A 15,093-nucleotide genomic window follows, 5' to 3' on the forward strand; every position below is an offset into this window, starting at 1 on the left:
GGAGGAACACAGCAGGCCAGGCAGCATCAGAGGAGCAGGAAAGTTGATGTTTCGGGTTGGGACTCTTTTTCAGAAAGCCTTTCTGAAGAAGGGTCCTGACCCAAAACGTCAACTTCCCTGCTCCTCTGATGTTGCCTGGCCTGCTGTGTTCCTCCAGCTCCACACTTGGAATAGCAAACTATATTTTCTTCTCACCTAAAGTTACTGAGAAAGTTTATGTTAAAAATAATGGATATCAGGTGAAAAGGCCAAATTGACAATCTCTCTGTGACTGCTCTGAGGATTCCTATCCTTTGAAGATGGTTTAATGAGCCTTAGAGTAAAGTTTTCTTTTTCCCCAACAATAATGTATATAGAAACAAATCAGTAATTGCTGGAAAAACTTGGCTAGTCAGGCAGCATCTGTGAAGTTCTGAAGAAGGTCCCATCAAAATGTTAACTCTGCCTTCTCTCCACAGATGCTGTCTGACCTGATGAGCTTTTCCTGCAATTTCTGATTCTGTTTCTGATTTCCAACATCTGCAATTCTTTGGTTTTGTTTTAACAGAATAAAACACTCCAAGACACTTCACAGGAGCATTATAAAGTACCAGCTATGAAAGCTAAGCCATGTAAATAGATCTTAGTTCAGACTATTGGAAGCTTAATCAAGGAGGTAAATTTTAAGGAGTGTTTTAAAGAAGGATCGTGAGGTAGTGAGATCATGAGATATCAAGAGGCTTTTCCAGAGCTTGAGGGAATGAAATGGGTTTACTGTTAAAACCATGGTTGTACAGGAGGCCAGAATTAGAGGACCACTGATTTCGCAGAGGGTTATAGGTCTGATTGAGATTAAAATGGGGCCATGGAGGGATTTGACGACTGTCTTCATTCTTAATATCTTCCTGAAAATCCAGCACTATAGGTTAAAAAAAAGCACAGAAGATGGTGAACAGGACTTAATGTGAATTAAGACACAGGCAGCAGAATTTTGAATAGCATCAAGTCTAAGGTGTGTAGAATGTAAGAAAGCAAACATTGATGCCTTGTTGAGGTCCACAGTGAAGAACTGTCAGTATAAAACTCTGCAGCTATGCAGTCAAATGTAAAAGGTCAGATTTTAATGTCAGTTTGACAGAAACAATTCCAGGAGGCAATGAGGGTTGGTTAATACAAATCTTCTTAAATTTGAGCTCCCCATGGGTTACACTGATAGAGAATTGGTGGTGTAGTGGCAATGTCATTGGACAATAATAAAAGGCCCATGTGACTCTGAGGACAGCCCACCATGATACATGGTGGAATTTGAATTCAATAAAAATTTGAAATTAAAAGTTAGCCTAATAGTGAGGGTGAAACCATTGTTGATTGCTGATTGTTGTAAAAGTATGTCTGGTTCACTAGTGTCCTTTAAGGGAAGAAAACTGCTGTCATTAGCTGGTCCAGCCTACATGTGACACCTAAACCATAGCAATGTGGTTGATTCTTAAATGTCCTTTGAAATAGCCAAGCAAGCCACCATCAAACCACTACGTCTAGAAAAAGGACAGAAACTGGAGAAACCTCCCAGCATAAAACTGAGAACTGGTAGTAACACCAACAAACCAATGTTCAGTACTGTTCATGACCCCTCAGATAAGCCATATCCATATGCAGCAAAACCTGGACAACATCCAGGGTTTGTCTAATAAGTGGCAAGTAACTTTTCGGTCATACAAATACCAAGCAATGATGATATCCAACATGGAGAATCTAGCCGTCTTTCCCTGAGATGAATGGCCATTGCTTTCACTGAATACCCCGCAGTCAATATACTAAGGGTTGTTGTTGAACGGAAACTGAACTGGACCAGCCATACAAATACTTTGGCTACAGAGCTGATCAGACACTAAGAAATCTGTAGCAAGTTACTTACCTCCTGACTCCCCACAGCCTGTCTAGCATTTACAAGGCACAAGTCAGGAGTATGATGGAACGCTCCCCACTTAGCAGGATGGCTGAAGCGCCAACAACACTCAAGAAGCTTAACAACATCCAGGGCAAAGCAACCCATTCAACTGGTACCCCATCCACCACTTTCAATATTCACTTCCTTCCCAGAGTGGGGGACTCAATTACTGGGGGTCACGCTTTCAAGGTGAGAGGGGAAAAATTTAAGGGAGATATGCGTGGAAAGTTCTTTACGCAGAGGGTGGTGGGTGCCTGGAACGCGTTGCCAGCGGAGGTGGTAGAGGCGGGCACGATAGCGTCATTTAAGATGTAGCTAGACGGATACATGAATGGGCAGGGAGCAGAGGGATACAGATCCTTGGAAAATAGGTAGGAACCTATGCTCAGTTCGCACTAAACAACTGCACCTCCCAGTCGTGAACCATTTCAACTCCCCCTCCCATTCCTCAGATGACATGTCCATTCTGGGCCTCCTGCAGTGCTACAACAATGCCACCCAAAAGTTGCAGAAACAGCAACTCATATTCCGCTTGGGAACCCTGCAACCTAATGGTATCAATGTGGACTTCACAAGCTTCAAAATCTCCCCTCCCCCAACCGCACCCCAAAACCAGCCCAGCTCGTCCCCGCCTCCCTAACCTGTCCTTCCTCCCACCTATCCACTCCTCCCACCTCAAGCCCCACCCCCATCTCCTACCTACTAGCCTCATCCTGCCCCCTTGACCTGTCCGTCCTCCCTGGACTGACCTATCTCCTCCCTAACACCCCACCTACACTCACCTTTACTGGCTCCATCCCTGCCTCTTCGACCTGTCTGTCTCCTCTCCACCTATCTTCTCCTCTATCCATCTTCTATCCGCCTCCCCCTCTCTCCCTATTTATTTCAGAACCCCCTTCCCCTCCCCCATTTCTGAAGAAGGGTCTAGGCCCAAAATGTCAGCCTTCCTGTTCCTCTGATGCTGCTTGGCCTGCTGTGTTCATCTAGCGCTACACCTTGTTATCTCAGATTCTCCAGCATCTGCAGTTCCTACTATCTTGGAAAATAGGCAACAGGTTTAGATAGAGGATCTGGATTGGCGCAGGCTTGGAGGGCCGAAGGGCATGTTCCTGTGCTGTAATTTTCTTTGTTCTTTGTTCCTTGTTCCACGAATATCCCTCGGTGGCAGCATGGTTTACCATCTTCAGGCTGTAGTGCAACAACTAAACAAGGTTCCATAGAGCACATTCCAAGTTCATAGCCTCTACCATCTAAAAGCTCAAGGGCTGCAGATGGATTGGAACACCGTCACCAGCAAGTCTCCATCGGAGATGTTCAACATCCTGATTTGAAACTATATCACCATTCTTAGACTGTTGTTGGGACAACATCCTGAAATTCTCATCCCAACAGCATTACGGATGTCAAGGATAGTAGGAACTACCAATGCTGGAGTCTGAGATAACAAGGTGTAGAACTGAATGAACACAGCAGGCCAGGCAGCATCAGAGGAGCAGGAAGGCTGATGTTTCGGGTCTAGACCCTTCTTCAGAAATAGGAGAGGGGAAGGGGGCTCTGAAATAAATAGAGAGAGGGGGAGGTGATGATGGAAGGTGGATAGAGGAGCAATAGGTGGAGAAAAGACAGACAGGTCAAAAAGGCGAGGATGAAGCCAGTAAAGGTAAGTGTAGGTAGGGAGTTGGGATGGGGGTTGGTCAGTGAGGAGGGAGGGGTGGGTAGGTGGGAGAAAAGACGGACAGGTCAAGGAGGCAGGGATGAGGCTAGTAGGCAGGAAGTGGGGTTGGGGGTTGGTCAGCGAGGTGGGAGGAGCGGATAGGTGGGAGAAAAGACGGACAGGTCAAGGAGGCGGGGACATCTTGGGATGAGGTTGGGGGGGTGGGGAGATTTTGAAGTTTGTAAAGACCACATTGAGACCATCGGGCTGCAGGGTTCCGAAGCAGAATATGAGCTGCTGTTCCTCCAGCCTTCGGGTGGCATTGTTGCGGCACTGGAAGAGGCCCAGGATGGACACATCGTCCAAGGAGTGGGAGGGGGAGTTGAAGTGGTTCACGACTGGGAGGTGTTGTCGTTTGTCACGAACCAAGCGTAAGTGTTCCACAAAGCGGTCTCCAAGCCTCCGCTTGGTTTCCCCGATGTAGAGGAGGCCACATCGGGAACAGCGGATACAATATACCACATTAGCAGATGTGCAGGTGAACATCTGTTTAATGTGGAAGGTTTTTTTGGGACCTGGGTTGGAGGTGAGGGGGGAGGTTTAGGGGCATGTGTAGCACTTCCTGCGGTTGCAGGGAAAAGTGCCGGGGGTGGTGGGGCTAGTGGGGAGTGTGGAGCGGACGAGGGAGTCGCGGAGAGAGTGGTCCCGCCAGAAAGCAGGTAAAGGTGGAGAGGGAAATATATCCTTGGTAGTGGGGTCAGATTGCAGGTGATGGAAGTGGCGGAGAATGATGCGTTGAATCCGGAGGTTGATGGGGTGATACGTGAGGACAAGGGGAATTCTGTCTTTGTTGTTATTGCAGGGAGGGGTTGTGAGGGCTGAGGTGCGGGTAACGCGAGAGATGCGGTTGAGGGCATTTTCGCCCACTGTGGAGGGGAAATTGTGGTCCTTGAAAAACGAGGACATCTGGGATGTCCGGGAGTAGAATGCCTCATGTTGGGAGCAGATGCGGCGGAGGTGAAGGAATTGGGAATAGGGGATGGCATTCTTGCAGGAGGGTGGGTGAGAGGAGGTGTATTCTAGGTAGCTGTGGGAGTCGGTGGGCTTGAAATAGATATCAGTTTCCAGGTGGTTACCAGAGATGGAGACAGACAGGTCCAGGAAGGAGAGAGAGGTATCAGAGATGGTCCAGGTGAACTTAAGGTTGGGGTGGAAGGTGTAGTAAAGTGGATGAACTCCTCGTGAGAGCATGAGGCGGCGCCGATACAGTCATCAATATACCGGAGGAAGAGGTGGGGGATGGGGCCAGTGTAGCTGCGGAAGAGGGATTGTTCCACGTATCTGACAAAGAGGCAGGCATAGCTTGGGCCCATGCGGGTACCCATGGCCACCCCTTTTGTCTGTAGGAAGTGGGAGGAATTGAAGGAGAAGTTTTTCAGGGTAAGGACGGATGTACCTGCATCCCAAGGACTGTAGCTGTTCAAGAAGGCAGCTCGCACCCACCTTACCCTGGGCTGCCTTAGCTAGCGATGCCCACATCCCATGAATGAATTTAAAAAACATCAGCTGGTATGGAATGGAATGGACTTGAAACTCTCAATTAATAAAAGGAAAACTTAGTATGAAAGTTTGAAATATTAAAACACAGTCAGCTAATGAGAAAACAACTCATCTACAATGCAATTGGAATAAAATTACAGGGACATGAATAGGGGAGTAATGGCCTACCAATAACATTAAGTAGTTTCCATAATTCAGGAGGAAAGTTAAAAATTATATGTGTGCATTTTTATATAATTTGCATCCGCACCATCTTTAAAAGATGCCCATGCACCCAAACAAACACTGGCATTCCAAAGCTGCCCTGCATGCTCAAAGACGTTGCTGCAGCCTCTCAATCACAGTGTTGGTGTGCCATGCAATACGTGTGTGTGCTTCCAGAGCACCCTGTCAATGCACAGTAGAAGTGCCAGGATGATTGTGATGTGTTGACAAAAGCCACGTGCCACAATGTCTGTGGAGGAAGGGTGCATTCAACTGGTGCCATGTCTTTTCTCCACCTATCTGCTCCTCTATCCACCTTCTATCATCACCTCCCCCTCTCTCGATTTATTTCAGAGCCCCCTTCCCCTCCCCTATTTCTGAAGAAGGGTCCAGACCCGAAACGTCACCTTTCCTGCTCCTCTGATACTGCCTGGCCTGCTGTGTTCATCCAGGGATTGTGCCCTGAGACATTGTTTGGTACTGATCAACATGGAGGTCCTTTGGAGCAAGCAGGAAGCTGAATTCTCCAGGTCTCTTGACATGAGACTTATTTGGCAATTTTTGTGAGATAAAAATCTGAACATTAATGAGGTGAGTTGAGCCGTTAACAAAGTGTTTAACAAGCCGTAGTTGGCATCTCGTGCTGTCTAAAGAGAAACTCACCACACTGCTTATCAAAAATATAAAGGATGGAGTGAGATGCTCCCCATATTGAGATAGGCCTCACTGGACTTCTCATCACAAAGCTCCCCATAGTCCATGAGCCGTAACAAATTCCACCCCTTGTTGATGCATTACTAAGTGTTCAGGCAGATTTGGTCAGTACCTGGATCATTCTATAACACTTTGCTTTGAAACCTCTACTTGAAAACTCTTCCCAAATGCAGTAGTCTGGGTTATGGATGCAATAGAGTGTGTACACTCTACACTACACAATGTTGCAGTCTTGTTCTTATAATTGTTATGTTTCTGTCATGGTGTGTGAATCAGACAGCCTGCTCACACTCCCCAGCAGGAAGAATGGGAAAACTGCAAACTATTTCACTAGAGAGACAATGCAGGACCTAGTGGTGCAGGGATATTTGGGTGAACTGATATACAAACCTCATAAAGTTAATGTGCAGGAACTGCAATTGATTAGGAAGTGAAATAGTTGTTTATTATACTAGGAATGGCAAGGAATTTATTAATATAAAGGTAGAGAGATTTGAATGCAGCTGAACAGGATGTTGGTGAGACCACAATAATATACAATATTCAGTTATGGACTCCTTATTTAAATAAAGATTTATAGCTTTTGAAGCAGTTCGGAGAAAGTTCAATCAACACCTTTCTGGGATGAAAAGATTATCTCATGAGAAATGGTGAACAGGCTAGACCTATGTTCAACCGAATTTAGAAGAACAAGAGACTCTATGACTCTCAAAGAAAGCAGTTAGAGTATAGAATTCTTTATCTCAGAAAGCCATGGAGGTGGGTTATTGTACTTATTCAAGGCTACGTTAGATGGATTTCAATAGACAAGGGAGTCAGGATGTAAAAGAACCTCCAACAGTGGGTGGCAATGGTGAGGAAGGGCAACTGAACAAGATAAATGGACCCCCTCTACATATAAAAGTACATTTTAGAGGATAAGCAAGACTCATAGGAAAAAGGAGCAGACAGACATCACAATACAAACCATAGACTTCACTCCATGAAAATACAATAAGTATCTTCTAGTGTTTAATGTTCCTTCATGGTTACAACGATCTGAATAGAGAATCCTTGCTTCATGATCTTTGGGCTGTCTGTGCATTCAAATTTCATGTCAAAAACCATAATGGAATACAGAAGGAAAATTCAGCTGAGACCACAACTCCTCTCATAGAATCATACAGCCTGCGGAAACAGACCCTTCGGCCCAACTTGTCCATGCCAAGAAGTCCCATTTGCTTTGCATTTGCCCCATATCCCTTTAAAACTTTCCTATCCATGTACCTATCCAAATATCTTTTAAATGTTGTAATTGTATCCGCCTCTACCACCAGCTCATTCCATACACTCACCACCCTCTGTGTGAAAATGTTTCCCCTCAGTTCCCTTTGAATCTTTCCCCTCTCACCTTAAACTTATGCTGTCTAGTTTTGGACTACTCTAACCTGGGGAAAAAGACCTTATCTATGCCCCTCATGATTTTATAAAACATCTACAATCTTGTTGAACAGGCCTGAAGGATCAAATGGTTAATTCGCCTTCTAAGTCCTCAGTCCTATGATCCAATTTTTTTTTGCAATGATTGGTAACCTTAACGAAGTACCAGAAAATTAAAAGCAGATCAACAGGATTGGGTTCACATATGGCAATTGGACACCTATGTAAGATGCCAAAGACTATCAAATGAATGATCTTACAGTGACAGCTGTTCCTGCAAACCTGATTGATGACACCAAGTCAACCAATTCAAATTGGATTCTGCTTACAAAGCTAACAAAATGCCGAGCAAATATTCTGACACCTAGCAATGGCCTTTTAATGGTGTTGCTAAGAAATATTTTTCTCTCCAGTAGTGTATGAGTAAATGTTGTCATGTTGATTTTGTAGATTTTATCGTAATGGAAATCTATTAAATGAGTAATGTTTAGACAGATGGGAGTACCTGAGTACATTAAAAAATCATGTGTGTAAACAGATGGCAGATGGCTCCTGGAGAAGTAGAAAGATTAATTTAACAAAGTGATTTTGATGTCATTGTGCAGCAAAATTTCACAAATGTCTTACGGCAATCAAGATCTTAAAATGGATATAGTCTAAATGTGTGTATCATGTACGTTATCGGGTCTTCCTTGATGACTCTGTTGAGAAAACCACCGGCAAGCCAAAACTGAGTCATACAAATCAGTAGAACTTGGAGATCAATGCCTGGTATGCGATGAATTAACTGATTTCAACTGCAAGTAGATGAGGTATTCTACAAAAGCAAAATATTGTGCATGCTGAAAACAGGACCTTTCACAGTAAATGCTGGTGATTCTCAATGAGGCAAAAATCAAATGGAAAACAAGAAACAGAACCAATGTTGCACCTTAATGATCTTTTGTGAAAGCTGGAAAAATATAAAGATGTAATGGAGGGTGTGAAATAAGAAAAGGGGATGTCTGTCTTAAGGGGGAAGACAGGAAAGATTGAATGGCAAAAAGATTAATGGGGAATGGCAGAAGCTGGCTTCAGCACACTTGTGTTAGGGAGATGAACAAAAATACAACTTTATTCAGGGATCTAGTTTCTCACTGTTATTACCCTGCTGGATAGTACTGGTTGGCAAAGAGCTGGGTCAGAAAGGCTGTGATGATCTGACAGTGTGAAAGTCTGCTGACCTTCATCATGAGGCTGACCCAAGAAGAATGACTGATTGGATAAGGTAGGGGAGGATTGGAGGCACCTATTCACATTTATCACAGTCAGTCAGTAATTTGAAAGCGAAGCCAGGGAATGGAAACGTGAAAACTTGGGGGAAGGAAAAATACAACTGCTTATAACTGATTTTGTTTTACAAAATTACATAGGATACAGACAAGGCAGGGTAGAGGGAGCAATGGTATAATACCTGAAATTTGTACAATACCACAAAATACTGTATACATTCAGCATCTAAACTACAATGCAACATTTTATGGACTGTAGATGCTAGGACAATATAATTGATGGCATTTCATTTTACAATACATCAAGGCTACTACACCTGAATTGGTACATAAAATTCTCTTCACTATATACCAGAGGAAGTCTCCCTCTGTTTGATATTCATAGTGGAATGGTAAGGATGAGTGTAAATAAGATACTACCACTAGCAATTCTTTCCACAATTAGAAAATGTGAACAAATGCATACTTGACAAATTTTTCGTTATATTTGTGTGGTGCTGTGTATGCTCTGGGATTGCTGCAATAATATATATTTGAACTTTTTTCAGGGTTAATATCACTTTATAATCAAATACAGCATAAAGGCTTTGAGAAAAGTAACAGGTCATGATGTTCTGCTCCTATGATGCTGCTTGGCCTGCTGTGTTCATCCAGCCCTGCACCTTGTTGTCTCGGATTCTCCAGCATCTGCAGTTCCTACTATCTCAGGTCATGATGTTTGGTGTTTGAATAATTTCCTAACAGATAAAACTCAAAATGCAGTTGGAGGAAGCCTTAATTCTTCTGAAATCTTGAGATTCAAGTGCAAAATATCTCTGCTGCATGTTGGATTTTTCTTTTATCGTTTTTATATAAGATGAAAAGCCCTTCATTCTCGCAATACTCAGTAGCTAAATTTCTTTATTTGCCATGCTGTAGAGAATGGGCATCAAACTGAGTTTTAGATTTTCCTTCAAGATTAATTTTAATAATCTGATTCTGATTTATCTGCTGCAGTAGTCTTAATACCAGTGTGAATAACCTTTCACAGTGTCCTTGTTAATCAGATGCAGCCTTTTAATCAGAGGATGAAGATTAAGGTTGCCATATGTGAAGCTATCATTGTCCTCTTGTTGTGGAAGCTGTGCTGCCACATGATGCATGTATGTTGCCTTCTTCATAGACACATCGTTTCTCTTCAGGCTGTCAAGGCTAGAAGTAAAGGTGAAAACATGGGTTAAAAGTGAAGCTCGCATTCCACCACTATTAGTTCTACCAATGTTCTGTTCTAATCAGTTCTACTCATGGACTAAAGTTTGGCATCTTAGAATCCCAATAGTGTGGAAGCAGGCTATCCAGCTCATTAAGTCCATGCTGGCACTCCAAACAGCATCCCACCCAGATCCACCCCATCCCTGTAACCCTGCAGTTTCCATGGCTAATCCACCTACACTATGGGCAATTTAGCATGGCCATTCCACCTAACCTTCACATCTTTGGACTGTGGGAAGAAACCAGAGCACCCAGAGGAAACCTACAAAGACACAGAGAGAATGTGCAAACTCCACAGAAACTGGCTGGAAATGAAAAATAACAACAAGGCTAGAATTGAACCCAGGTCCTTATCACCATGAGGCAGTAGTGCTAACCACTGAGCCACATATCACCCCAATCTGATTCTTCCTAAGGATGCTCATGACTTTGAAGTTTCTTCTGCAGACTTAATATATACGAATGCAACAGTAAGAAAAATTTGCATTGTTTTGCAACTTCAGGATGCTCCAATTGTTTTATCGACATTGAAGCACTTTTCTCAGTGTAGTCACTGCTTTAATGTAGGAAGTGTAGCAGCTATTTTTTGCATAGTAAGATCCCACAAAAATGATAGTCAGAGATTTTGTTTTAGGGTTTGGTTGACACATGCAATTCAATGCAATGGAGTGGCACTTGGGGTTATGTATTCATGTTCCTGGACCAGGGCTTGAACCCTATACCTTTTACTCAAGTGCTACCACTGAGCAACAGTGTATGGACTCATTGGCTAAAAATGCAATAAACTAGAAACATGACCTCATAGTGAGTGTTAAAGAGGCTCGGGTTTGGGAATCATGATTCTGCACTCAGTTTATAATGATATTATTTACTTGATTAATGCTGGGATATGTCTCCAAAGTGTTGAATATCAGCAGGTTATTTGACTGAGCTATAGTTGCGTCCTAACATAGCTCATTGCCTGTTGCCAGTCCATAGACAGTGATCGGGAACAGGAACCTCAGCTGGTATTGTCTACCCTCCTTAAACCAGGAACATGGATTCTGTTTATGCCAATCCTACCATCAACTTTATGGAGGCTGGCTAATACAGCATGAAGCAGAGATCCAAAATTCTTAGTCTGAACGGCTCAAGCTTATTAAGCATTATGTTAATCCAGTAAACCACTGGAATAATCATTTTTACTCAATTTAATCTCTTCCTCTTTCGAAAGCAATCAGAAAGAATGATCCCATTTGTCCTGTTCCAGTAGAGTGTTCATTCATCATGTATCAGTCAACAGAATGAGGTTACAGGATAATATTAGGACCTTAGGGAGTATCATCGCTGTGTCTGGGTTCCACACATGTCATTTTGAGCAGGAACCATAACCTGAATTTTTTCCCAATGTCACAATGTTGTGGTTTTCCACTCCCCCTGACACCTTCAGCATTGAGAGCTGTTGGTACTTTTTAAAGAAAATGACAGCTTTAAGTTTGTTCCAAAATACCAAATATCAGTGTAGACATTATATACATCATTAAGCACATGTTCTGGAATGGTACAATATTGTCAAAATGTAACGATAAAATGTTGTATGTTTTAAAGGACATGAAAGCAAATAAAGAGATGGAGTGGTTTCAGATAAATTTGAGATTTAGGGTGACTAACCATCTGTGTTTAAATGGATGGTTGGGTCTTTGGATTGGACAATTATTAACACCCACTCAGAGATATTAACACCCACTGTTGTGATGATACCATGGCTTTAAGAGGTGTATTTTGTCCCGTTTCTTTCATGAGAAACTTTTTTATATAACTAAAATTGAATTACATCTGGAACACAGCACTTTACAATTGCCTTAGCATAAGAAAACGTTAGGATCTAGGCTATTTCCTTGATAAAGTTGAAAGGGGTTTAGTCTGGTTCATAACATTGTTTAATCCAGACATTAATACCTAGAAATTGACGTTGATCGTATAAAGAGGATAAACATATTACATATTCATAAGAGATTCCTTTATCTACTTACACAGCAGCATTAACCATGGGAAATAAATAATGGAAAAACAATACACTGGGGCAATATTTACCCCTGGAATTGAGAACCCCCAGAAAGGGGAGACTTAATCAGCTCCAGTTACAAGAAGAGAACGTGGACCAATTCACTACAGTCCACTGTAACTTATTCCTGAATAGCACTGAATTGAAGTAAAGAGACTAATTTTAACCCAGCAAGCAGGCTTGAAAGGGAGTGGGCCTACACAGGTAAAATTGCCTCCAAAAGTCTATTGCCCTTCTGTTGTTGGACTCCTACATGTTTTCGCCATAACAGTATTGAGGAAAGTTTGATTTTCACTACCGTGGCCTCCCATTCTTTCCACCCACAACTATGTTGCCCCTTCCCCACCATCTCACTTGTCTTCCTACACCCAGTATGCTCTATCTGAGCACTGATGATAAAGTTTGTGCAACTTAATTCTCATTTACTAGTTACGGCTTTCTGCCCAATTCAGGCAGGCAAACAGGCAGCAGTTTTTAAATGAAGCCCAGGCCACCAATGGATAAAATAATCTGGGCTGTGAAATAATAATGATCAGAGAGATTCAGTTCTTCATACCCCTGCTGCCCATACTATCTACCCAAAAATCAGTTATAACTCCGATCCCTGCCCACCCACCCTTGAATTACAACCAAGAAAAAACATTTTAAGGTGATCAAATAAAAATAATGACAAGGTATTTTTTAAAATTGTAGTCATGTTGTAAAATGCTAAAATAAACAGGAAAATACACAAGACAGAGATCATTAAACATTAGCGTACACAGCAATACCTGGAAACTTGTTTTTTGCTGCTTTTGTGCTTTCATTCGTTTGTATCTTGCCATTTCTTCCATTTGCAAGCCATGAGTATTTTGCCTGTGGGAACAGAGTCATGAGGAAGAACATTTTGGGATGAGGTGAGATAGTGACAGCAATATTTTTGTTTATCTGTGTTTCATTTGCAAAGGTGCCGGTCAGGCTCTGATTATTTTGCTTACCCTGGCTTCAATTCTGGAGGTTTCGGTAATGGCTTGGTAAAACCCTCTTTCCCTATCAGCCAGTAGGTCTGCTCAAAGCCTTGGCCCTTTTGAAACAAAATGGAGAATGATATCTGACTGTTTTCTTTTCAGAAGCACTGAGAACAAAACTGGAGAAGTTCTTATTCCGGGATGTGGTTTTTGCATACCATCAGTTCAGTCCTTTCTCTGGGCTCCAGCTTATAACCTTCATTCAGATTTATAAGAATTTTAACAGTCGTGTGATTGACATGAATACGATAAGCTGTAAAGATAGACAAGAGAAATAATATTATTTTATCGATACATCACAATCAGCTATAGCACTCCTTGAACTGAGTTACACTCTCTCATGCCCAGAAGTGCATTCAGTATAACCTCAATACAGGCAGCAACATAAGCAAGACAGGTGGAAGTGTAAAGTTACAAAGCCTTATTAGTAGATGAAGTGACTGGACAAAACTATGGAAAATGGATTTCACTGTAATCAAATATGAGGTTGTCTACTTTGGGCATAAAAATGTTAGAGCTGGATGCTTTCCGGAATATGAACAGATGGAAAAGGTGGAGATTCAAAGAGACTTAGTGGCTTCAGTACGTTGAGCATTGGAGTTATGTTCCATCGGCTTATGATGCAGACTAATGCCAACCGTGTGCTTTCAATTCCTGCTCCAGCTGAAGTTATTACAAAGGACCATCCTCAATTTCTCCCCTCACCTGAAGTGTGGTGATGCTCAGGTTAAACCACCACCAGTCACTAGTGTCCCCCACATCCCCTTCCCCCACCACCCTGACTGATATCCATGTCTTGGACCGAATGTAATGCAGATTTATGAGAATAACAACTGCACTCACAGCTGCTAGACTGGCACTGGGGCAAGTGGTGAAGGAACCAGCAATACTTCACCTCATCCTCAGTAATCTATCTGCCACAAATGCATCTGTCCATGACAGTCTCAGTAAGAGACATTATGGATATGAAACCCCATCCACTGTGTTGTTTGGTACTGTGACTGTGCTAAATGGGATGTCTTCGAACAGCTGTAGCAACTGAAGACTGGGCACCCATTAGGGATTTTGTGCAGCACAGTATTCAGCAGCAGCAGAATTGTACACTAACACAATCTGTAACCCCAGGATACAACATATCCTGGTTCTACTGTTACCATTCAAACAGGGGATCAACCCTGTTTCAATTAAAACCGCAGGAGGGCATGCCAGGAGCAGCACCTGGCATACTTAAAAATGAAGTTTCAACTTGTTAAAGCTATAAAACAGGACCACTTATATGCCAGAAAATGATAGACAGAGCTAAGAAGTCCACAATCAATGGATCAGATCTAAGCTCTGTCGTCCTGTCACATACAGTCGTGAATGGTGGTGGACAATTTAACTACTCATTAGAGGAGTAGGCTCAACATATATCCCCATCCTCAATGATGAGGGAGTCCAGCAGATCAGTACAAAAGATAAAGCTGAAGCATTCAGAACAATCTCAGCCAGAAGTGCCAAATGGTTAATCCATCTCAGCTTCTTCCAGTCATCCTCAGTATCACAAATGCCAATCTTCAGCCAATTCAATTCACTCCACGTGATATCAAAAATCAATTGGACGCACTGGATTCTGCAAAAGCTATGGGTGCTGACAATATTCTGGCAATAGTACTAAACACTTGTGCTCCAGAATTTGCTGCATTCCTAGCCACGCTGTTCCAGCATACCTACAACACTGGCATCTACCCAACAATGTGGAGAATTGCCCAGGTACATCCTCTACATAAAAAGCAGGACAAATCCCCACCCAGCCAATTACCATGCCATCAGTCTTCTCTTGATCATCAGTAAAGTGATGGAAGGTCTCATCAACAGTGCTACAAAGCAGCACCTGCTCAGCAATAACCTGCTCTGTGATCAGAGATAGTAGGAACTGCAGATGCTGGAGAATCCGAGACAACAAGGTGCAGGGCTGGATGAACACAGCAGGCCAAGCAGCATCATAGGAGCAGAGAGGCTGACGTTTCGGGCCTAGACCCTTCATCAGAAAAGGGGGAACA

The 15,093-nt window shown here is 42.8% G+C and overlaps 2 protein-coding genes across 2 annotated transcripts in view; both read right to left on the reverse strand.

Moving 5' to 3' along the window:
* Positions 1-15,093, reverse strand: part of LOC109936583 (transforming growth factor beta activator LRRC32-like) — a 267,744-nt gene that overhangs the window by 79,680 nt on the left and 172,971 nt on the right. The gene's annotated exons all lie outside the window — the stretch shown is intronic.
* Positions 9,789-15,093, reverse strand: part of LOC109931641 (retinal guanylyl cyclase 2-like) — a 48,901-nt gene continuing 43,596 nt past the window's right edge. The window contains 5 exon segments of the mRNA XM_048605461.1: positions 9,789-9,940; positions 12,815-12,899; positions 13,022-13,107; positions 13,210-13,304; positions 14,654-14,656. Of these exon segments, the coding sequence (XP_048461418.1) occupies positions 9,935-9,940; positions 12,815-12,899; positions 13,022-13,107; positions 13,210-13,304; positions 14,654-14,656 (275 nt within the window). The 3' untranslated portion in view covers positions 9,789-9,934.

Source organism: Rhincodon typus, chromosome 14 (assembly GCF_021869965.1).
Source record: "Rhincodon typus isolate 14 chromosome 14, sRhiTyp1.1, whole genome shotgun sequence".
NCBI classification, from domain to species: Eukaryota; Metazoa; Chordata; class Chondrichthyes; order Orectolobiformes; family Rhincodontidae; genus Rhincodon; species Rhincodon typus.